Source organism: Nematolebias whitei, chromosome 11, assembly GCF_014905685.2.
Source record: "Nematolebias whitei isolate Nwh7 chromosome 11, NemWhi1, whole genome shotgun sequence".
NCBI lineage: Eukaryota > Metazoa > Chordata > Actinopteri > Cyprinodontiformes > Rivulidae > Nematolebias > Nematolebias whitei.
In genome coordinates this window covers 49,841,758-49,867,490 of record NC_056508.1, presented here as the reverse complement: position 1 = coordinate 49,867,490, position 25,733 = coordinate 49,841,758, and the positions used below count along the sequence as shown (strand labels likewise).

At 41.0% G+C, this 25,733-nt stretch overlaps 1 protein-coding gene across 1 annotated transcript in view; it reads right to left on the bottom strand.

The window, feature by feature from the left end:
- Window positions 1–25,733, bottom strand: part of grm6a (glutamate receptor, metabotropic 6a) — a 145,197-nt gene that overhangs the window by 106,090 nt on the left and 13,374 nt on the right. The window contains exons 3-4 of the mRNA XM_037684615.1: window positions 12,920–13,055; window positions 12,651–12,805 (exon numbers count right to left, since the gene is read on the bottom strand). Of these exons, the coding sequence (XP_037540543.1) occupies window positions 12,651–12,805; window positions 12,920–13,055 (291 nt within the window). The remainder of the gene's footprint in view (window positions 1–12,650; window positions 12,806–12,919; window positions 13,056–25,733) is intronic.

Sequence of the window (25,733 nt, the reverse complement as noted above, 5' to 3'; positions counted from 1 at the left end):
ATTATTTGAAGGTTGGCGTTTTTTGTATTAAAAACACTTGTCTTTCATTGGTGGGATGAAATATGCTATTTTTTTGGGACAGGCATTTTGGGTTTTCATGAGCTGTATGCCATAATCATCAGTATTAAAACAATTAAAGACCTGAAATATTTCAGTTGGTGTGCAATGAATCTGAAATATATGAAAGTTTCATTTTTATCATTACATTATGGAAAATAATTACCTTTATCACAATATGCTATTTTTTAGAAGGGCCTGTAAAGTCTACAACTATGCTCTGACAGAGGGAGACCCCCAGTGTCATGGTCAGAGGCAGTGATCAGTGTTATTCACAAAGAGAATAAGGATCCAACTCTTTGTACCTCCTACCGTCCAATAGGTCTTATGTGTGTAGATATGAAAATTCTAACCTTAATACTTGCAAATAGAATTCAGAAGTATATAAAAAAAATCTAGTTAAACCTGACCAGACTGGTTTTATTGTCAATAGACAAGGGTGTGATAATATTAGAAGAGCCCTAAATTACAAATAATTGCAATGAAGAAGGACACCCCATTGATGTTTCTTGGTCTAGATGCAGAAAAGGCTTTTGACCGAGTGGACTGGTTATTTATAGAGCAATCACTAAGATATATGGGTTTTAAGGATGTATTTGTTGACTAGATAAAAATATTCTATAGGAACCTAAAGTCCAGAGTTAGAATAAATGGTCACTGCTCAGATTTCTTCCCTCTGGGACGTGGCACACGCCAGGGAGATGCTCTTTCACCCTATTTGCTCTTAGTATCGAGACTTTGGCAGAGCTAATAAGAGCAAATCCCCTCATACGAGATGTAACAGATAATGCAAATATACCGCATAAAATTGCACTTTTTGCTGATGATATTTTAGTCTTTTTGGAGGAGCCAATCACCTCCATACCTGCTCTTCTAAAATGCCTTGATGAATATATCTGTGTCTTTGGATATAAAGTTAATACCAGTAAATCAGAAGCAATGATGATTTCTGGCAATTGGCCCTCCAGATTAGATAATTTAGTTTCCTTCAAAAGATCCTCCCATGGATTTAAATACTTGGGCATTAACATTACCCCAAAAACTGCACAACTTTTTGATGCTAATTATGGAAAACTCAGGAAATCAAAAAGAATTTGGAAAGATGGGATGTACTTCCTTTATCCCTTTTAGATAGAATAGAAACAATAAAAATGAATATACTGCCAAGATTATTATTCTTGTTGCAATCCCTTCCGATATTAGTGCCACTATCTACATTCAAAACCTTAGAAAAGCTTGTGTCAAAGTTTATTTGGCAAAACCGAAGGCCAAGGGTGCGCTTAAAAGTAATAATGACCAGTAAAAAACGGGGAGGTCTAGGACTACCTAATTTTAAACTGTATTACTAGGCGACACACTTGTGTGTTATTTTGGCCTGGATTACTAATAAAATAGAAACCTAATGGGTCTCAATTGAACAGAACTCACACTCTGGATTGTCATTGAGTATCCTACCATTCATGAGCCAAAGCTATCTAAAAAAGTTAAAAATTAACAACCCCTTGATTCTACAAACTCTGAAGACATGGACTCTAATTCAAAAACGACTTAAAGGTACTACAGGACTATCACGTGCCATGCCGATTGTGGGTAAAATTGAATTTATACCATCTATTTCAGATAGTGTCTTTAAAAGGTGGGCAAATAATGGTTTGATTGTACTGGACCATTTGTTTTATGGGCAGACACTAAAATTCATTCAACCTTTATTTAGACAGGTAAATCCCATTGAGCCTCGAGGACTCATTTACAAGAGAGACCTGATTTCAACAAAGAATGACGACAACAATGGACAACAGCGACAACAATAAACAGTTATAAAAAGTCATACTCCAGTTTTGTTTTTTGTTTTTTTAAACAAATAGGATGGCTAAAAGAAAAAAGGTTAAAAAAAACCCAGCTAGATTCTAAGGCGAATGTAGAAAACTAAAAACAGGAACATGTCTGCATTGGTCCCTGCCTGGAGTCCAACAGATTCTTAAAGCCAATTAGAGAGGTCAAGGTCGAGAGCTTCAAATCTTTATGTAAGGTATTCCTGGAAACAGGAGCAGAGTAGGAGAAGGCCCTCTTGCCTAGTTCAGTCTTCATTGAGGGAACACTGCAGGTAATAATATCCTGAGAGTACACGTCGTAGCTGCACTCACGCAGAGACATGTAGGAGGAGATGTATGAAGGCAGCAGACCAAAAAGTGATTTAAAGATGAAAATGTACCAGTGAGAGAGTCTGCGTGAAGTTAATGATATCCAGTTAACCAGTGAATACAGGGTGCAGTGGTGGGTACGATAATCACAGCCAGTTATGAATCTTAGTGCACCATGATAGACAGCATCCAACATCTGCAGGGATCTTGTAGGAGCGTTAATGTAAATAATGCATCGTAATCAATGGAGGGAAGGAAAGTCACAGATACAAGGCGTTTCCTAGCATTCAGGGTTAGACAGGATCTGTTTCTGAAAAAGAAACCCAGTTTAACTTTCAGCTTCTTTACCAAGTTTTCCACATGAAGCTTAAAAGAGAGATGTGAGTCGACCAAGATACCCACATATTTATAGGAATCAACAAACTCAGTCGGGACACCATTTGAGGATAAAATCAGAGGAAGAACTGCTGGGACCAACTTCCTATTTGAAAAAAGCATCCCTTTTGTTTTGTCAGGATTTAGGACAAGTTTGAGGCAGAACAAATCTGTCTGGATGTTGTTGAATGCAGATTTCAAAAGTTGGAAAGCCTTAGCAACAGTTTTAGCTCGACAATAAACAACTGTGTCATCAGCATAGAAATGTATGGATGCATTAGGGATGTTTTTTACCTACATTATGTATGTAGATTGTAAAGAGGGTGGGTCCTAAGACTGAGCCTTGCGGTACACCATTGTTGACTGTTAAATAACTGGAGGAAGTACCATTATGTTGAACACATTGCTTCCAGTCTGAAAGATAGAAAACCAGCCAATGGTGTGTTCTGAGAAACCGATTTCTGAGAGTTTATGACACAAGATGTTATGATCCACAGTGTCAAAAGCTTTAGACAAGTCTAAGAAAAGTGCAGCACAATAATCCTTAGCATCCAGTGCTTCAACGATGTCATTAAGAACCTTCAGAGAAGTAGTGGTTGTGCTGTGTTGCTTCCTGAAACCAGATTGATGAGGAGGTAAGATGTTAAATGAGTCCAGGTAATTTTTGATTTGAGAGTTTATCAGTTTCTCTAGAACCTTGGCTAAAATGCAGAGTTTAGAGATCGGCCAATAGTTGTTCAGTGAGGTGGGGTCACCTCCCTTCAGCAAAGGAAGAACCAAGGCTGTTTTCATTTTAATGAACATTGTCTCTCTGTTTTAGACAATATTTGCCCTATCAAAAAGAGGTCATTGCCTGTCTCTAACCCCACACGGTAGATAAATGACAGCATTCGATGTTTAAAGCGTTCTTGCAGAAAAACTGAACGTTTGTGGAAGAAAACTAATCTACAGGTGCATCTTCTGTTTTTAAAGGATCTTTTAGCCTCTTTTAACAATGCAGTTAAAGAAGCAAGGGCAACTTGTTTTTCTAACCTGATTGCTAGGAGGAAAGGAAACTCCAAACTGTTTTTTAATACTATCAGGGACATTACCACCCCAGCTTCACCTTCTGTTCCCATCTCTTCAAATGAGGATTGCCAACTTTTTCTTTCTTATTTTATAGACAAAGTCAGTAAGGTGAGAAATAATATTCCTTCACCTGCACCTGGGCTGACTGTTCCCTCTCTAGCTCTGCCTCTTATTTTAGACTCCTTCCAGCCAGTGTCCCTTCATGAGCTCGCTAAGCTTGTTAGCTCCATGAAGACATCCTCCTGCTCTCTGGACATTCTACCTGCAGGCTTGTTTAAGGGTGTCTTTCAGTGCATTGGTCCTAGTGTACTGAACGTAGTAAATGCTTCTTTAGCTTCTGGTCAAGTACCTGTTTGCCTAAAGAGTGCCATCATCCACCCACTCTTAAAAAAGGTTAATTTGGATTCCTCTTCATTTAGCAGTTACAGACCAATCTCCAAACTTCCTTTTCTGGCTAAGATGATTGAGAAGATTGTGGTCCAGCATTTAACTGCTGCTCTTGATCAACACAGTATTCTGGACCATTTTCAGTCTGGGTTTCGTAAATCCCACTCAACAGAGACAGCTCTCCTCAGGGTCTCAAATGATCTATTGATGCAACGAAATGCAGGAAAATGTTCTGTGCTGCTTATGCTGGATCTGACGTCTGCTTTTGACACCGTTGATCATCTGACCTTGCTGGACAGGCTGAAGAGCTGGGCTGGTATTTCAGGTTCTGCCTTAAAATGGTTGTCCTCTTACCTGTCCGATAGATCAGTCTTCTTGGCTTCCTCTACTTTCAGATCCCAGTCCTGCCCTGTTCATTTTGGTGTTCCTCAGGGCTCTGTTCTGGGGCCATTGTTGTTTTTGCTCCATCTGTTCCCTCTTGGTCCAATACTGTCATCTTTTAAAAGATATCACATATCACTGTTATGCTGATGACATTCAGTTGTACATCTCTTTTTTTACTAAAAGACGTTTCAAAAATACAAATCTTACTCAACTGTATGGAATCAGTTAAAAGCTGGATGACAAAGTTTTCTTCAGCTGAACAGCGAAAAAACTGAAGTAATCATCTTTGCTCCAGAAAGAACAACTGCAGTGATAAAACAGAAACTTGGAGCTCTTGGTCATTTAGCTGTCTTTGGTTAGAAATCTTGGGCTAACTTTTGACTTTTGTTTTACTCTGGAAAATCAAATTAAGTCTCTGGTTCGTTCCTGTTTCTACCATCTGCGCAACATTGCCAAACTTAGCCATATTTTTTCCCGTCCAGAAATGGGAATGCTAATTCATGCACAGTATACATGTTTAAACAAAAACTCCCTAGACCGGTTGCAGTCTGTGCAAAATGCTGCGGCTCGACTCCTGACTGGACCATCAAAGTATTGCCATGTAACACCACTTTTAAAGCAACTGCATTGGCTCCCAGTTCAACATCGAGTGGATTTTAAGGTTTTGGTTTAAACCTGGAGAGCTTTACACGGTCAAACATCAAATTACATAACAGAACTTTTACATCCCTACACACCGATCAGAGCTCTGAGGTCCTGTGATCAAGGCCTGCTGACTGTCCCCCAGACAAAATTGAAAACTAAAGGAGCTAGAGCCTTTTCTTCCGTGGCTCCAAGACTTTGGAACTCTCTTCCTCAAACTCTCCTATCAGTGGACTCAGTGATTTCTTTTTAAGGTCAGCTAAAAAATCTTTTTAAATCTGCTTTTGCCTGAATTTGTTTTTTGCTTTTGTTTATCTGATTTGTTGAAGCGTTTGTGATTTTTATCTTGAGAAGCGATATATAAAGTTTTACTTACTTACTTACTTTTCCAAGCGTCTGGGATGGAGTTTTGTCTTATGGAGAGATTGAAGATGTGGGTCACAGGGACTGTGATGATATGAGCAGCCAGCCTTAAGAAATAAGGTGGAAGTTCATCTGGACCTGCAGATTTTTTAGGGTCAAGATATTTTATCAGTTTATTGACCTCACTGACTGAGAATGGAGAAAAAGAGAAGCTGTGTTTAACTGAGGATTGACTTGTAGAAGGGATTTGATTTGAAGAAGTTTGGTTATTAAGTGAAGTGGCTGATTTTCCATTAGTAACTGTGTCAAATGAAGAACCAGAAGCAACAAAATGTTTGTTGAAACAGTTCAGGATCTCGAGCTTATTTGACACAGGAACAGAGTTAACGAGAAGTTGTGATGGGAGGTCAGATGATTGGGGGGTGCCTGAGAGAGATTTGATGGTTTTCCAGAATCTGTTGGGGTCATCTAGATTTTTGGAGGTCTGAGATAAAAAATAGTTGTGTTTTGCTGCTTTGATTGCAGTTGTGCATTTATTCCTCTTCTGTCGAAAACTCAGCCATTCAGTGTCTGAGTCAGATTTTCTCGCTGTGGCCCAAAGATGATCTCTCCTGTGCAGGAGGTCAGCTAGCTCTGGAGTAAACCAGGGGCGGTCTCGTCCCTTTATTCTGAACTGACGAAAAGGAGCATGTTTGTTCGTAAAATAAATGAAACTATTATGAAAAAGTTCCAAGCGGAGTTCACGTCATCAATTAAAAGAATACGATGCCAGTCAAACTGAGACAGAGGAATGACTGTTCACAAAAATGTTTCAGATCCCTTTTTTGAATTAATCTGGGCTTAGAAGGTGGAAGTTTAATATCTCTCAAAGTCGCTGTCACACAATGATCACTCAAAATATTAGCAAATACATCTGTACCAGGGAATTTGTGAGGCATATTTGTTAGAAACAGGTCTAAGATGGAAGATTTTTCAGGACGGCTTTTGTTTAATCTTGTCAGAGAGTTGATCAATTGGGTAAGATTGAGAGACGGGTAACATTCCTTGAATTTATCACAGAGGGGGGTCGATTTACCCCAGTCAATGTTGAAGTCTCCTGCCAAAAAGATCTCTTTGAATTTTAAATTACCAAGGAATTCCATCAGGGAGGACAGAGCCTCAAGTGTTGCTGAAGGTGGACGATAACAACAGACTACAGATAAAATCTGGCCACCATTCAAATTGATGTTTACAGCTAAGGCATCAATTTGTTTAGGAATTGTTTTAGAAGACACAGGACTAGCAACCAGAGAATCTCTGATGTAAACAGCGACTCCACCCCCACCCCCACCCTTTTTTGACGATCACAGCGATAGATGTTAAATCCATTGATTGCCAGATCATTATTCAGTACAGATTTGTTGAGCCAGGTTTCAGAGATGAAGATTACATTTGCCCCAGAAGAACTGACCAGAATTTTCAAGGAATCAAGTTTTCTCAGAAGGCTACATGCGTTTTCATGCAGAAAATGAAGTCCAGACATGTTCTTAAAGTCATTTGGTGTGCTGTAATTAGTGGGGGGCCCAGGGTTGGGCTGAATCCCTGAGAGAAGTAACAACATTATCATCAGACATTTTCTTGAGTTTTTTGTGACTGATGTATAATTACAGGAGTTAACAGTGTGACAATTAGCCCCCATAATCGAACCATGAGAAACATTAATGAAGACGCGATCATTCAGAACCCAAAAACAGTGAAAGTTGTAGTGATGGGAAGATCCAGGTGTATTAACAAGATTCAGTGACTCCAGATAATCTGAGATATGAAAATAGTGACAATAATATGAATGGTGCAGAAAAGTCTCAGACCATAAAACGTCACAATTCAAATGGGCAAACAAACGCGACGAGGTGGCCCAACTGCAGTTTGAGTTGGGCTGAGGGGGGCTCCAGACCCCCAGTGAAGATGGATGGATGCTCCCATGGGAAACAGAAGCTGGGTCCAATATCAACAGGCCGAAACAGAAACAGATAATTCACAGCAAATAGCAGAGCGAGCTGCCAGAAAATCCTCCTGAAGTGAAAGGCAAGATCCTAGCTTGTTTCAGGTCAACAGGAGACAACAGCGTGATCCAGGGTAAGATTAATTATTATCCAGGTGAGTTTGGATGGAGGCCTGCAGCAACTCCGATGTAAACTGATTCTCTGATATCATAACCTCAAACTCTCACAACCCACGTGTCCTCTTCTCCACCCTAAACTCTGTTCTCCACCTCACTGAACCATCTCCTCTGGAAGCCTCGACTGAGCTGTGCAACAACTTCTTACATTTCTTTTTGGAAAAAATTGCGACCACCAGGGCTCTCATTTCCCCTCCAACTCATGACCCATCCATCCCACCTCAATCTGTAGCTCCATTTGACCATTTTGAACCCATCACTCCATCTTCTCTAGAGCAGGTCATGTGCAGCTTGAAACCTTCTGGTTCCCCCTTTGATGTGATCCCCCCCTCGACTACTAAAGGAGGGTTTTCCCACTCTAGGTCCGTCCATTCTGGCTATAGTAAACAGTAGTTTATCCACTGGCGTGGTACCAAACTTTAAACATGCTGCTGTCCAGCCTCTCCTGAAAAAAAAAAAACCTTGACCCCTCAGTCGTGTCCAACTTCCGACCTGTCTCCAAACTCCCAATTGTTTCTAAAGTACTGGAGAAAATAGTCGAGTCCCAGTTGAAGTGCTTCCTGGAATGTCACACCATCTTAGAGCTATTCCAATCTAGCTTTAAACCTCTCCACAGCACTGAAACTGCCCTGCTGAAGGTCTTTAATGACATCTTCAGATCCACAGATACTGGTGATTCTGTGCTGCTTGTCCTATTGGACCTCACGGCCGCCTTAGACACCATCGACCATGAGATCCTCATTGCTAGGTTAGAGCAGTGGGTGGGTGTCACAGGGTCAGCCCTCAATTGGTTCAGATCCTACCTCACTGACAGATCCTTTTGTGTCTCCATCAAGGAATTTAGTTCTGCAGAGGCAGAGCTTAAATGGGGTGTTCCGCAGGGATCCATCCTGGGTCCCCTCCTATTCTCTTTATACCTGCTGCCGCTTGGTGCTATTTTCAGAAAACACAACATGCCCTTCCACTTCTATGCCGATGACCGTCAAATTTACTTCCCCCTAAGACACAATGGTACATGCTCGATTCAACCGCTGCTCGACTGCCTGGCTGACATCAGGGACTGGATGGCTTTAAACTTCTTAAGTTTCAATGAAAAGAAGTCTGAAGTCATGTTGTTCCCTCCCAATGACACAATCACAAACCACTGCATCGACCTCTCCGCTCTAACCCTGTCAGAAAAACAAAGAGTCACTAATCTGGGAGTGATAATGGACCCTTCCCTGAAACGTAATCATGTAAACATGATTGTTAAATCATGCTTCTTCCAACTGAGGCGGCTGTCTAAACTGAAGCCCATATTGTCCAAAAATAACCTGGAGACAGTAATACATGCATTCATTACATCTAGGCTTGATTACTGCAATTCACTCCTGTTTGGTATCAGTCAAACCTCCATTGCACGACTACAACTGGTCCAGAATGCAGCAGCCCGATTTTTAACCAGTACAGGCAAAAGAGAGCACATTACACCAGTTTTGGCCTCTCTGCACTGGTTACCGGTTCACTTACGAATCCAGTTCAAAATACTGATGTATGTCTACAAATCACTGAACAGTTCTGCCCCCCCATCTCTCTGATCTGCTACAACCGTATGTCCCACCACGTTCCCTGAGGTCAGTGGACCAGTTGCTCCTCACAGTTCCAGGAACTCGTCTTAAGCGCAGAGGTGACAGGGCCTTCTCTGTAGCAGGACCAAGACTCTGGAACGAGTTACCTCTGCTTGTCAGACAGGCCTCCTCCCTCTCGGTTTTCAAGTCCTGTTTAAAAACTCACTACTATTCGGTAGCTTTCAACACCAGATGATCTGTGTTTTGATCCTGTATGCTCCACACTGGTTCGTCATCATTATCTGCATCATTTTTTAATATTCTGATTTACCTCATTTTGTATATTGCTTTGTGTGTTCCCTGTTGTTTTGTCTGTACAGCACTTTGGTTGGCCTTGTCGCTGTTTTAAGTGCTCTATAAATAAAGTGGTATGGTATGGTATGGTATGGTAAACTCCAAACTTCTCCAGCACCCTGCAGCCCTGCTCCTTCACGCTGCTCCTCCGCTTCTCTGCACGACACTTTTGCACACGACCGGCACCCCCGGTGAAAAACGAGACTGACCGGAGAGGCTGAGGCTTAAGTCGTCACTGGTCCGGTCCTGCTCCAGTCCGGCTCCGGTGCTCCACAGCTCGAGAAACGAAGAGGCTGAAGTTGTCCCTGGCCCGATTCTGCTCAGGTTCAGCGGCGCTTCAAAGCACCGGAGCGTCTCCTCCAGGCGAACACAGCAATTCCACGGAGGTGGACAGTCCTTTGTTAAAAGTAACGGGCTGCTCACTGAAGCTGAGACCCGTTATGTTGAAGACGAAGTCCCCCACAGCCAACTCGGTTCGGTTCTGGTCCAGTTCAGGGGTCACAGGTACACTTACCCCACACAAATGAAGACACCACGCGGGCCAGTCCAGCAGAAAGCCAGCGAAATACCACCCGGCGATTCTTGTCGGAACCAGGTAGAACCACAAAGGTCCAGATGAGAAGTTTGTTGGGGTCTAGAGAGAGAGAGAAAAAACACCGAACCTTCGTGCGACGACACCCAAGCTCGAGGGGTCACCTGGCCGGCAGGGTGTGCTTTAGAGTGACCGGTGGAGTGGGAGCGGCCGGTCCTGGAACAAAATATATTTTTGGACGGTTCCGTCTGGCTCTCTGAGTCACTGAACACCAAATTCGGTTGGAAGGGGGACCAACTTTAATCCGGTTAGAAAAAAACAGGTCAGTTTGATGATAAAAGACTGCAGAGAAGCCGGAGGGAGCTGCCGTCCATCAGCTCGCCGGAAGGGAGCTGCCGTCCATCAGCTCGCCGGAAGTGAAGTTAAGTGAAGTGAAGTGAAGTGAAAATCATTCTCTCAATTGCAAGATCAATCTTCTCTGCTTTCAGGTGATCTATGTAGATATCTGCAGATAAGAAATTATGTAACAAAACATGTGGAATGGGATAATATTAAGAAAAAAAATCTACTGTCATTGAAGCATTTTTCATACATGTACTTGAAAAGCAAACACTAACAAATTTAGCCTTTATTTTATCCAGGTTAGTCTCATTGAGCCACGAGAACTCATTTTCAAGAGAGACCTGTTTAGGGAGCACGTGGTGGGGGTTAAGGGCCTTGCTCATGGGCCCAGAGTGGGGCGAATGAGGGTGGGGGCAGGTGTGGGTGTTTCACCTACCCCACCCACAATTTTGATGTTGTCGGGGCCGGGGCGTGAACCGGCGATCTTCGGATCACAAGCCCACCTCTCTAACCTCTGCGCCACCACTCCCCCAGTAACACTAACAAATAAATTAATCTCTGTAATGTATAGAAAATCGTTGACAAATTTGTCAGATAATACATTATATATTAAACAACAGTGGGAACTGGAGAAGAATAAAATACTAACAGACAAAACTTGGGAAAATGTATGTTCTCAATGCCATCAAGGGATTGGGAGCCAGATCTGGAAAGAGTTTGACTGGAAAGTGAAAACTAGATTTTTTTTAAAAACTCCTTTAAAAACTTTAATTTCCAAGAATACAACTACAGATAAATGCTGGAGGAACTGTGATATGGTCATCCTGATGCATGCTGAATAATCCAGGTAGAAAAATCTAAAAAAAGTTAAATCTGGTCCTCTGGACATTCAAAAAACATTAATATTGTCGGTGACCACACACGTCTTTTGGGACTGCCCCAAACTTAAGACCTTCTGGGAGAACATCAAACAGAAGATTGAGGACATTCTAAGAACAGATCTTCCCATGGATCCTCTTCTATTTCTGCTGGACATATGTCCCAAGGATTTACTCACTAAAGATCAATGTTAAATATTGCACATTCTGTTGCTAGTAGCAAGAAAGACTATTACCCTAAACTGGATTAAGCCCTGCTCACCAACTGTTGCTCAGTGGATACAAAAATTGAAACATGTCTATACGATGGAGCTTCTGACTGCCCAACTACAAATGAAAATGGATATTTACAAAGATGGTCAGGACTGTATTTTATTTGACTAAAATCTGTATGTTTCTTGATTCTGCATGTATTTAGTTTGTTTTGATAGGCATTTCCCGAACCCAATCTCAGCAGGTTTTTTTTTCCACTTTTTTTTTGTTTGTTTTGTTATTCTGATTTATTTTTCAATGTCTGTAAATTGCTGTTGTTTTTTCCATTTTGAGGCAATAAAGTTAAAAAAAAAGAATGGGAGGCAGAGCTTTCAGTTATCCTCTCTTGTGGAACCAACTTCCAATTTCTGTCTGTGAGGCTGACGCATTGACTTAATACTTTGTACTTTCCTCTTTGATAAATCCTATAGTTAGGGTTGACTTGGGTTTCCTGAGATATCCCTTAGTTATGCTGCTATAGGCTTAAACTGCTGGAGAACAAACTGACCACATTTCTTCTCTACACTACTGTCTTTACTTACTCTGCTCAACCTGTTTTGTATTTGTAATTTTTTCAATCCTTGACGTGTTTTTGTCTTTCTTCCAATATGAGGTACACCTGCACCTATATCTGGACCTACCATTCTGTGTTTGTCTTTCCTTCCTGTCCTTTGAAACCCAGCTGGTCCAAGCAGATGGTCACTTGTCCTGAGCCTGGTTCTGCAGGAGGTTTCTTCCTTTTAAAAGGGAATTTTTCCTTTCCACTGTTGCCTTTGTGCTTGCTCGGGATGGGAGACTGTGAAAAAGGGAAGATACAACAAGTCTGCTGGCTTCCTTAGATAGAGAACTTTACTAATAGGCTTTTCTATAGATGTGAATGTTTGTGTACAGTGCCCTGAGACAAGTTTATTGTGAATCGGTGCTATATAAACTGAATTGAATTGAACATGTGACACAGTGACAGGTATCTCTGAACACGTGACACAGTGACAGATATTCAAGGATTCAAGGTTATTTGTCGTACACACAGTGTCAATCTATGAAGACTTGACACCGTGACAATATCTCTGAACATATGACACAAGCACAGGTATATCTGAACACGTGGCACAGTGGAAAGCATCTATGACAGTGACAGTTATCTCTGAACCCACAACACAATGGTTTTACCATCAATTGAAGCTCGTTTTGGTAGGATCGTGACAGCACCCTCTGCAACATCTTCAAGCTCTGCAATTGGTGAACTCTTTGCACCCCAGCTGTCTGAGCCCACAAATAGGAAGTGTCCAGTCAGGTTAGCACGCCCTGCTGCTTCAAGAACACACCTATCAAAAGAGATGGAAGGAGTCAAAAGGAAGTCATGTCACCTCACAGGTGAAATAGATGAGAATACTAGACAGAACCCAGTGTTGTGAGTTTATGTCACTGAGTTTGTGTACTTGATGTCGTCCTCATTGGCAAAGATTATCACTCCTCTGGCATTACTTGTCTCCATGAGACGCTTGATAATTTTATCAAACTCTCCAACTGTGGGCTCTCGAGGAATCTTCACAGACTGAGCAATACACACACCACCTAATAAAAAGGTGACACACAGTTGATAGACAGGTGAGTGACAGGTGATTAACAGGTGATTGTTTAGTGATGGACAGATAACTGTCAGATGAAGTATGGATGACTGCCAGATGAAGGACAGATGACTGGCAGGTGAAGGACAGATGACTGCCAGGTGAAGGACGAGTGACTGGTGATGGATGGGTGACTATCTGGTTAAGGATGGGAGACTGTCTGGTGAAGGATGGGAGACTGTCTGGTGAAGGACGGGAGACTGTCTCGTGTAAGATAGGTGACTCTTTGAGAAGATGGTGCCTGTGTACATGCCTTGCAATCTCCTTATAACTTTCCATTACTTTAACCAGTATGCTCTTCATAGTTATATTCAATGATTCGGACTCAGCTACTCGTGCTTCAGCTTCCATTAGCCCATTTTCCAATGTGTTGATTTTCTCTGTGTTAGCAGATATGCTCTGGTAGATTTCACTTTTTATTTCTTTCAACTCGGTTTTCATTTATTTAATTTCTTCTTTTAATCTTTGGAAATCCTGTTTGTTTTCTTTTCATGATTCGCGTAGTTCAGTCTTAATGGCTTGCAGCACCAAGCTAATGTTTTCCTCTTGCATTGATGATCTTCCATTTCCTTCTCTTGTTGCATTTCTCTTTTTGTTCGACTTCTAGTTTAGTTGTAAACTGTGTTTTAAACAGCGTTAATTCACTAGCTTTGAGCTGACCTCCTTTGAAGTGGGTCGTTCTGACCTAACACAATGTACTGTCATCTATCGTGCCCCCAAATACAGGTCCTTCTTAAAAAATTAGCATATTGTGATAAAGGTCATTATTTTCCATAATGTAATGATAAAAATGAAACTTTCATATATTTCAGATTCATTGCACACCATCTAAAATATTTCAGGTCTTTAATTGTTTTAATACTGATGATTATGGCATACAGCTCATGAAAACCCAAAATGCCTGTCCCAAAAAAATAGCATATTTCATCCCACCAATGAAAGACAAGTATTTTTAATACAAAAAACGCCAACCTTCAACTAATCATGTTCAGTTATGCACTCAATACTTGGTCGGGAATCCTTTTGCATGAATGACTGCTTCAATGCGGCGTGGCATGGAGGCAATCAGCCTGTGGCACTGTTGAGGTGTTATGGAGGCCCAGGATGCTTCGATAGCGGCCTTAAGCTCATCCAAAGTGTTGGGTCTTGCATCTCTCAACTTTCTCTTCACAATATCCCACAGGTTCTCTATGGGGTTCAGGTCAGGAGAGTTGGCAGGCCAATTGAGCACAGTAATACCATGGTCAGTAAACCATTTACCAGTGGTTTTGTCACTGTGAGCAGGTGCCAGGTCGTGCTGAAAAATGAAATCTTCATCTCCATAAGGCTTTTCAGCAGATGGAAGCATGAAGTGCTCCAAAATCTCCTGATAGCTAGCTGCATTGACCCTGCCCTTGATAAAACACAGTGGACCAACACCAGCAGCTGACATGACACCCCAGTGACTGTGGAAACTTGACACTGGACCTCAAGCAATGTGAATTCTGTGTCTCCTCTTTTCCTCCAGACTCTGGGACCTTGATTTCCAAAGGAAATGCAAAATTTACTGTAATCAGAGAACATAACTTTGGACCACTCAGCAGCAGTCCCAGGCGAGATGCTTCTGACGCAGTCTATTGTTCAAAAGTGGCTTGACCTGGGGAATGCGGCACCTGTAGCCCATTTCCTGCACACACCTGTGCACGGTAGCTCTGGATGTTTCTACTCCAGACTCAGTCCACTGCTTCCGCAGGTCCCCCAAGGTCTGGAATCGGACCTTCTCCACAATCCTCCTCAGGGTCCAGTCACCTCTTCTCGTTGTGCAGTGTTTTCTGCCACACTTTTCTCTTCCCACAGACTTCCCACTGAGTTGCCTTGATACAGCACTCTGGGAACAGCCTATTCATTCAGCAATTTCTTTCTGTGTCTTACCCTCTTGCTTGAGGGTTTCAATTATGGCCTTCTGGACAGCAGTCATGTCGGCAGTCTTACCCATGATTGCGGTTTTGAGTAATGAACAAGGCTGGGAGTTTTTAAAAGCCTCAGGAATCTTTTGCAGGTTTTAGAGTTACGGCGTTGATTCAGATGGTTAGGTTAATAGCTTGTTTAGAGAACCTTTTCATGATATGCTAATTTTTTGGGACAGGCATTTTGGGTTTTCATGAGCTGTATGCCATAATCATCAGTATTAAAACAATTAAAGACCTGAAATATTTTAGTTGGAGTGCAATGAATCTGAAATATATGAAAGTTTCATTTTTATCATTACATTATGAAAAATAATGACCTTTATCACAATATGCTAATTTTTTTAGAAGGACCTGTACAATAAGGATTTCATTAGTGACTTTTCAAAATTTCTTTCTGAGATTGTTACTGGATATGACCATGTCCTTACTGTTGGTGGTTTTAACATCCATGTTTGTTGCACAGAAAAACCTCTGGTAAAACAAATTTTCATTCTTATCAACTCTTAATTTGGTACATTCTGTGTCTGGTTCTACAAATGATAAAGGTCACACTCTAAATCTTGTGCTCTCTTTGGTATTACCTGTGTCTAATCTGGAAATTTATGACTAGATAATGTCTGATCATATGCCTGTAATATTCCAGACTGTTCTCACATATGTTCCTGTTAAAACTCACACTCCTGCTCAGAGCTGTCGGATTATTAACCCCTCCACCGCTGGCCAGTTCACTGAGGTTGTCTGCCAGCTCTGTCCACTTGCTTCAACTGATGCTGAGGATCTTAGTTCTTGGCTCCATTCATCCTATCTGGCTGTATTGGATACTGTGGCTCCTTTAAAGACCAAACAGCCTGGGCTTAAACTTGAACCCTGGTTTCAAACAGAACATCTTGAGCTGTCAGACAGGAATGTCGCAGAGCGGAACACAGGTGGAGAAAGGACAAGGTGCAGGTGTCCTTTCAAATTTTCAAGGACTTTTGGCGCAATTACCAGGACACAGTTAAAGCAGCCAAAAAGGGCTATTTTTCTAACTTGATTTTATCTTACAGCCACAACCCTTGTGTTATTTTTAGTACCACTGACTCTTTTCTTAACTCTCCATAGACTTTTGGTTTTGAAGCATCCACTCAGTTGTGCAATAATTTTATGCAGTTTTTTTATTGATAAGGTTACCTCCATAAGGGCTTTCATCTTACGCCCAGACTCTCACCCCTCTGCGTGTGTCCCCTGCTGTGCTGCTTTCAATCAGTTTGAGCTGATGACTGTCATTTTTAGAGGACATGGTCACTCAGATTAAGCCCTCTGGTTCAGCATGTGATGCTCTTCCACCACACTGTCTTTAAGAGGTTTTTCCTTGTTTTGAACACTTGGTTCTTGCCCTTTTTAACAGTAGTTTGTTATCTGGAGTAGTCCCTGCTAATTTTAATGCTGTGGTGCAGCCCCTGAAAAAGAAACCTGGTCTCAATCCCACTGTGGTAGAGAATTTTATGTCCATCTCCAAGCTTCCCTTACTGTCAAAAATCTTGGCGAAAATTGTTTATTAACAGTTAAAAGCCTTCCTGGATGAAACATATCATGATGGATATGTTCCAGTCTGGATTTAAAACTTCACAGCACAGAGTCAGCTCTGCTGAGTGCTTTTAATGACCTCCTCCTGACGTGACTCGGTTGATCATGTTGTGACAGCCTGCTTGTTGCACTGAACTGGCTGCACTGTTTTTTTCCCTCTCCCTTGGCCCTACTGTCCTTTCACCTTAAGACATGCCCTGAACACACCTGTCTCTCATAGACTGACTTGTTTGTCAGCTGTTCAAATTGATTGCTGTCTTGTTTATAAAGATGACAGTTCACCCTGCACTGAGAGAGCAGCAGCCACATCCACCCTTCTTTCCTACAGAAGCCATTAAAATAAATCTGAGGCTGTATAAACCCTCGTGTTATTATAAAATGTACTGCCGTTCCGACGTTTCAACACAGAAGTGTTGGAAGCTGGTGTTGTCATTGAGTCAAAAGTTTGATCGTAAGTTTTATAACTAATCAAATCTTAAAATGACTAAAAAAAATAATTGCTGCACTCCCTTATAGAAAATAAAATTATTTTAAATGTGATATTTGTCCAGAGCAGCTGATAACAGAAAACTGACTCCTGATTCTGCCTCAGAGATTTTCATCATGATCTGTAAGTCTATTTATTATTTTCTGTAATGTTGTGATTTATGTGCATTGTAATAATGAAATTGTATTTGGGACCTTATGTATTTCTTTTGTCGATTCTCAGCTCGTGCTGTGAGGCAAAATATGTGTGGGAGCCATTACCTGCCTTGTGAACTCTGGGGAAGAATCAAGGACACTTTTTGTGGGGAAGGGACTTGTCTCCGTTTATAGACATTGAAAATACAAAACTTAAAAGGACATGTACTTATTTGTTCATGGACATTGAAGAAACAGAGGTGAAACATGTTTTTATGGGCATTGGAAAAGGAAAAAATACAAAACTGAAAATGTTATTGTGTGGTTGGTCTTGTGTGAAACAATATGTTGTCTTTCACTGTACCAAAGAGTCTACACCTTGTAGTGTATGGTCCTTGTGTGACAGATTAAAAAAAAAAAGCAAAAGGCAGTAACTCAAAATCCTACTTGTCAGGAGGGATACCTGACTGGCACCCCTTTTAATAAATACAAACTTTTGTAAAACTGTCACAATGTGATCCTTGTGTTACTAGACTTAACTGCTGCTTTTGACACAGTAGACCACAGCATTTTATTGTCACATCTACAACACCAAGTAGACATCAGTGGGACTGCTCTGGAGTGTTTTGGGTCCTAGCTGGCAGACAGAACATTTTCTGTAAAATATTCTGGATGTGAATCCTTTTCTGCTCCTCTGTCATGCGGGGTTCCTCAGGGATCAATTTTAGGGCCTTTGCTTTTTTCTTTATAGCTACTTCCTTTAGGATCGATATTTAGAAAAGACAGCATCTCCTTTCTTTGCTACGCTGATGAATGCCAAATCTATGTGCCTTTAAGGCGAGTTGATGCTTGGTCCTGTTGGATTTTATATCTTTTATATCTTTTTATATCTTTTGACAAGCCTCGACATTTCTCTGATGATGTGAAATGATGCATTTTCTACGAGGTGTGTGCGTGTCTGAATTCAAGGGTTTGAACTATATTTACAGGCCTGCATTAATTCTAAAGTGTTTACTATGTTTTATATATAATCTCACAATTGCTAAGGATAATCATACACTAATTACTTCATGTTATATATAATCTCACAAGTGCTAAGGATAATCATACACTAATTACTTCATTTTATATATAATCTCACAAGTGCTAAGGATAATCATACAAGTTCACATTTGATATAATTCTGAGGGAAACAGAGACGGGTAAGACACTTGTTTGTGCAGCAGGAAACGATCCTTCTTTGTTCTCTGAGTAGAGCAGCTGAGAGTTGAGGGCCCAGCAATGTGACACACTGCTCACACATTGATTAACATTTAGTTATTTATTTATTTATTTATTTATTGTAAATTTATTCATTTCATATAAAAAACAATGACAATTTTTAGAAAGAAAAAAAATTAAACAAAAAAACAAAATGAAAGGAAGCAGAAGAAGAAAACATTTCTTATTATATCTGCTCCCTATTAAACAATCAAATTCAAACAATCAATTCAAACATTAATTTGCTTATTGTAATACAAAAGAATAGTCTCATCAAAATACCTTTATAATTTGTTAACATAAATAACGCTAAAACACAACATTCATATACTTTATACTTAACACAGTTTGAGTATTTATGCTTTCACATTAATAATAGTTCAGACACACAGGAATCGTGTTTTAAAGCTTTATACAGACGAAAGCCAAACTACAAGCTGGAGAGTAAGTGTTCCTGCGTTCCAAAACAAAGCTCGTAAATTAACCCTTATCAGTAGAAGAATGAGCAAGGCTGTCTGCGGCTTTCAGAGTAACCATGGAGATAGGATCTGCTCCTGAGTGACTGAACATGGTGTCACTCGGACCATCAAGAGGTTTTGACACCCAATCACAAGTCTGTCTGAACCCGAAAGGGTGGGACATGAGAAACCTATAAATCTCGCTCATACACAGAGTTTGGTTGAACAAACATCAGGCTGATTGACCAGGCAAGGTTTGCTCTGACTTTGTTCCTCAGACTGCATTCTGATTACATGTAATATCTGCATACTTTAACTTTGTCTCAATTAAATCTTTAATACTAAGGTGAAGTGCTCCTGAAATTCTGTGCTCGGGTCATTTGAACACCCCAAACTCTTCAGTCCATTAAACCTCTTGTATCGTGTCTTGAGGATCTTAAAGCTTGGATGGCCCTAAAATTCCTGCATTTTAATGCATTGTTTTTTCTCTCTGTGCTCTTGGTAGAAGCAGACACATCCTCTTCTGTTCCATCCCCCGCTTACCTGCTTTACTCTCTTGTCTTGTGAACCCTTTATAGACCTTCCTTTTTTCCTGCATACCTTCCTAATTTGAAGGATTTGATCAGCTGGTCTCTCAACAAAATTGATCAACTTCTCCCAACAGGATGTCAGGGTGAATGGAGGCCCCTCTTACCTCGATGGAAACAAAATTGGATTCATGACAACTGAATTCTGCTGTTTGGGTTGGTGAAATCTGGATCGTCTACAAATTCATGTGGAATGTGTCGAAGCTTGGCAGCACTCAGACTGAATGTGGAGCTGTATCAGAGCTGAAGCAGGCTGATATCAGGAATGAACTTTCTGGCAGCATGCATGAATGGTTGGGAATAATCTTTGAGAAGCTGCAAGCCCGACTTTCGGCATAAATAATCAATTCGGCTGTTTGGAGTCACCATCAAAGAATGTTCTAGTGAGACTTTAAAAGGCAGAAACTGCAATTTACGAGTTCTGCCTGACCCAAACTGTGGATCTGGACCGGTCTTTGAAAGCGGACTATCTCAATTCCTCCTGGAATGTTATGAAAAACAAAGACGCTTTGAATGTCTCCTCACCCTTCCCTTCCCCAAGGCCATGGACCTGTGACAGAACCTCAACTGAGCTGAATGATAACAAACACCTCTTATCTGGACAATGGCCGAGGAGGGCTCTGGACTATGCTACGACCTTCCCTTAAAACTCAATGCCTTGACCAGCCTCATAGGAATTATGTCTATTTATGTTGCTTTGATGTGGTAGATTTTTTTGATGCCTCAAAATGTGCCCTCTCTAGGACATGGTGTGAGAAATCTTTTTTGTTATACCTTCTATTCTGATGTTTTCTTCCCCTTTTCTCATCTAAGCCTAAAAGTATTGAGGTCAAGCTCTTAAAGAGCAGCAGCAATATGCACTCTGCCCATCTTTCGGACTACTGTACGGACATACTCTCGTATCTTGGTACAATGATAATAAAGCTTATTCTGATTCTGGAAAAAAGACAGAGGTACTTCTTTTTGGACCTAGTGGAACTTGTTCGAAATATCCAGCTGACTTAGACCCTTTGACAATGTACGTAAAGTCCACAGTTACAAACATGTTTTTAAGATGGATAGTAATTTTAAACTCGGCGTTCAAATAAGGGCCACAGAAAAGTTTGGATTTTTTCATTTGAGAAAATTGGCAGAGGTAAAATCTATTTTTTTCAAGGCAACAGTTTGAAACTGTAATCCATGCTTTCATTTCATCACAGCTGGATTACTGTAATTCCCTCTTTATTGGAGTCAGCCAGTCTTCACTTACAAATCTGTAGCTGGTGCAAAATGCTGCTGCATGTCGTTTAACAGGAACACGTAACAGGGTTAGACCTGTTTTCCTTAAACCTTTGTTCTCCATTTGACATTTGGGGGCAGGGGCAGGGAGGGGGGGTAGGCTGCCTGGTTGGGGTCTGGGCTGTGGGTGGGTGTTGGGCCTTGGGGGCAGTTGGGGTAGGGGCCAGTGCTCTGGTTCTCCCTGGGTTGTTTGGATCTTTTGATCAAGGTTCCTGATTGCGGTGGCCGGCCCTTTGGCTGGAGTGGCTGCCGGGTTCTGGCGGAGTGTCGGCTGTGGTTGTGTGTGTGTGGTCATTGGTGGTGCATGACGGCAGTCGGGGGCATGGCTTCACTTTGATGGGGTGCTGGCTGGTCGGCTTGATGTGACATTTGCAGTGGGGGGTGCTGTGTGTGGGGGGGGGGGGTGCATGGGTGGCGTACCGGGGCCTCTCCAAGTCTGTGGTGTGGGGCTACAGGGAAGCATTGGTGCGCTGGGCCAGCCTTCCTTGGCTGTTGTTTCCTGCTGCTCTGGCCCCCGGCCTGGGGCCAGCTTGTGGTCACTGTCGGGTTGGTGGGGCACATGGACGGCATCGGGCTGTCTCTGTGTGCCCGTTTATGTCTCAGGTTGGGTTTTGGGTGGTCCCCTCTCTTGGATCAATTTTGCCCCCCCCCATTTGGTGTGTTGTACTCCCCTCCGGTGGTGGGCCCCCCTGCCGCGGTGCATTGGCGGCTCTCACCGGCTGGGGCTGGGTAGTGGGGTGTGTGCGGGCACACCCTTGTGGCTGCCTGCCGGGGTCTGGGTGCCCTGGCTCTGCCGGGCCTCTGTTGGGGGGTGGTATGACCTCGGGACTCAGGGCTCAGTGTCCATGGCTGGATCTACTCTGGAGGGGTGGGTTGCCAGCGGGGCCTGTGGACTCGTTGCTGCAGCCTCCTGGGGTTTCTGCATTGTGGTGGCTGGGGATCGCCCAGGGATTCCATTGGCTTCTCTCTCTGGGGGGTGCGGGTGTCCCTGTTGGGGGACTCCTTGAGTTCCGGGCTTGGGGGCTGCTGTGCATCTGTGGTTCCGGTCTTCCCTGTGTTACCATCATGTCCTGTGGGGATGGGTCTGTGGGTCCCCTACATCCACTATTGAACATTTTTATGGAGAAGCCTTATAGTGACAAGCATGCTCACACAGGTGTTTAGATTCAGGTGTTTATCAGATACACACTCAGTTGGGTTGTGGTGGCCATCAAATATATCTTGTATTACCATGTACTGTATAAAATACTTTCTACTACTTTGATGTTACAAGTATCATTATATATGCTGTTTGTTGTTGAGGTTTCTCAGTTTTGTCTAGTCTTTTTTTTTCCGCAGGTCTAGAGGCAGACTTCAATGATGTTGATTTGTGTTCTCTTTATACCTCTCTCTCTCCTCTATTCCTATCTCCTTTATCTTTTAACCCTTCTCTCACTTTTCTGCTTTTTCTTCTTCGTTATTCATCCCCATGTCAATTACATCTGAAACAAGCCCATAGCAAATTCTAATAAAATTTAATTTTCATATCAAGTGGAGCATTAAGGCCAGCCATAATGCTCTGCTTGTGAAAGTAAATCTGTTGGGCATCACTTTGACACTCAGACAATAATTCTAAGTGTCACAATGCTGGACAGGACAAGGGGGAAAAAAAAAGGAACACATAAAAGGGAGCACATCACCTCTGTCCTGGCTGCCCATGTATTTTAGAGTTCATTTTACAATTATTTTGTTTGTTTTTAAGGTTTGAAACAGCCTTGTCCTGCCTTATTTAATAGAGCTTCTCCACCACTACACTCCCCCTCGGTCACTCAGGTCCTCTGACCAGCTGCTTTTGGTCATTCCCAAGTGTAAGCAGAAGCTCAGACGAGACAGGGCCTTCTCTGTTAGTACCCCTAAGTTATGGAATGCTCTGCCTTTGCACGTTCGACAGGCCCCTTCACTGTCCATGTTTAAAACTCATACGAAAACTCATTTCTACTCATTGGCCTTCAATCCAACTGAAACTTGATTTTACTTAATTTTTATTGGTATTGATTTTATCTGTTTATCTCGGCGTTTTATTGTGTTTTAAACTGAGTTTTAAATTTAGTTTTTAGTTCATTGTGTGCTTAGATTTGCAACTTTATTTTTATGCTTTCTTTATGTTATTTATTACTAATGTTTGTTTGTTTTTTTCTTTCGCTCTGTACTCTGGTGAAGTCAGACAGAACCTTCTTTATATATTAGTTATTTAACAAAAGTATTAAACTTAAAAGAAAAACAGTGATGAATCTAAGGTATAGACTGAAAAACATTAAATAAAAATACACTAGTGGTATAAAACAATTCTTATGAGAGTCCCTTAGAGACAGATGGATGATTTAAGATGGGGGAAACAATTCTAGATTAGAGTAAACATTTAAGATAACTGATTGATGGGGAGGAGAAACTAACTTGCTATGAGTATGTTATTCTAGAATTGCGCCGCTCAAGGTGGCTGCATGTTGGAGCAGCTCTGTTACTTTCATTCTGAGATTTTGCTTTTGGAAACTTTAATTCCTGGTTTTCTGGATTTAAATCACATTTTTTGGATGATTGTTTCCTCTGGTGTCGGATGCTGTGCAGCCGGAAGGATTTTTACTGAAACTTTTTTGGTTTTGGACATTTGTTATGATGCGTAACAATGGCAACGAGGCAGTTTTCTACAACAATAGCAGCTGATTAACATCTCAAAAGCTCAAATAATATCTCAACTATGGCCCCAACTCTCAAATGAGTTGAAAAGGATGTTCTGTGGACGCATTCTCATCTACCTGCCAGCTGTGCTCGAGTGCCTGACCACTGAGATCCTGGAACTAGCAGGAAACATGGCTCACGACAGCGGATAGACAGGATCGTCCCTCAGCACCTAAAGTTGACTGTCCACAGCTATGAGGAGCTCGGCAGACTGCTGGGAGGAGTGGCCATCACTCTGGGAGGAGTTCTGCCAAGCATTCAAGTGGTCCTACAATCCAGGGGAACCGAGAGGCCAGCCGAGTCTGGGTGGACGGATTGGATGGCATCTGCAGCCAGTTTCTTAGGATCCACTGTGGGATGGACCTTTACAAGAGATCCTTCCTGTCTGCAGCCATCAGTATCTATAACATCTCTTAATGAAAAGAGGATAACGAGTTACAACAAAATAATTTCCCTTTGGGATTAATAAAGTATTATTGACTTGAATTGAGTTGAATTATTTGAACAATTTAGTAAACAAAAAATATATTATATATGAATGTTATGGGATAATGTTGTGAAAAATGAGATTGACATATGTAATAAGTATTAGACATATGATAATTTTGTTATTAACCTTGTGGTGTCCACTAGAACAGGGATAACCATAATATTTGTGTCTTTCTTATCTGTAGAATGATAGCGTTTGTAGGCCGCCATGACATGAACCATCATGATTTAACCTTGCATTATTAGATTGGATCATGTGCACATAATTAATCTTCAATGGTACATTTCTATCTGTGTAAACACAAGATTGTTTTTGTCTGTTTACTTGTATCTCTGATTTTATAATGTTTATCTTCAATATGAATTGTTTTGTTCAAATTCAAATTCAAAAATACTTTATTAATCCCAGAGGGAAATTAAATGTTGTTGTAACTCATCATCCTGGTTTCATTAAAGAGTTGTTATAGATGCTGATGGCTGTGGGCAGGAAGGATCTCTTGTAGCGGTCTGTCCTACAACGGATTTGAAGAAGCCTATGACTGAAGACACTTTGTTGTTGTATGACAGTCTGAAGAAGAGGATGCTGAGGGTTGTCTATAATGTTTTTCATTTTATGAAGAATCCTTCTTTGTACAATCATCTCCAAAGTTCCTAGAGGAGTCCCCAGAACTGAGCCAGCCTTCTTTATGAGCTTGTTGATCTTTTTTAAGTCACTTGCTCTGGTGCTGCTACCCCAGCAGATCATGGCAGAAGAGATGGCGCTCTCTACAACAGACTTGTAAAAGATATGCAGCATCTTGCTGCAAACGTTAAAGGACTTCAGCTTCCTCAAAAAGTAGAGTCTGCTCTGTCCCTTCTTGTAGACGGCTTCACTGATGCATTTCCAGTCCAGTCTATTGTCCAGGTGAACTCCAAGGTATTTATACTTCTCCACCACCTCCACTTCTTCTCCCATGATAGAAATAGGGTTGGATTTGTTCCTGATTCTCCTGAAATCTACAATCATCTCCTTTGTTTTGTTCACATTCAAGATGAGATGATTGTTTCCACACCATGCCACAAAGCTTCGACAAGCAAAGTTGTATACATACATATACATACATACATACATACACATATAAATATACACATATATATATAAATATACATACATACACATATATATATGTAAATATATACACACACACACACACACATACTAATACATACATACATACATATATATATACATATACATATATACATATACATATATACATATATACATATACATACATACATATACTTATATACATATACATACATACATATACATATAAACATATATACATATACATACATATATATATATACATATACATATATACATATACATACATACATATATATATATACATATACATATATACATATACATATACATATATACATATACATATATATACATATGCATATATATACATATGCATATATGCATATACATATATGCATATACATATATACATACACATACATATATGCATATACATACATATATACATACACATACACACACACATATATACATATACATACACACACATACATATATACATAAACATACACACACATACACATATACATATATACATACACATACATATATACATATATACATACACATACATATATACATAAATACATACACATACATATATACATA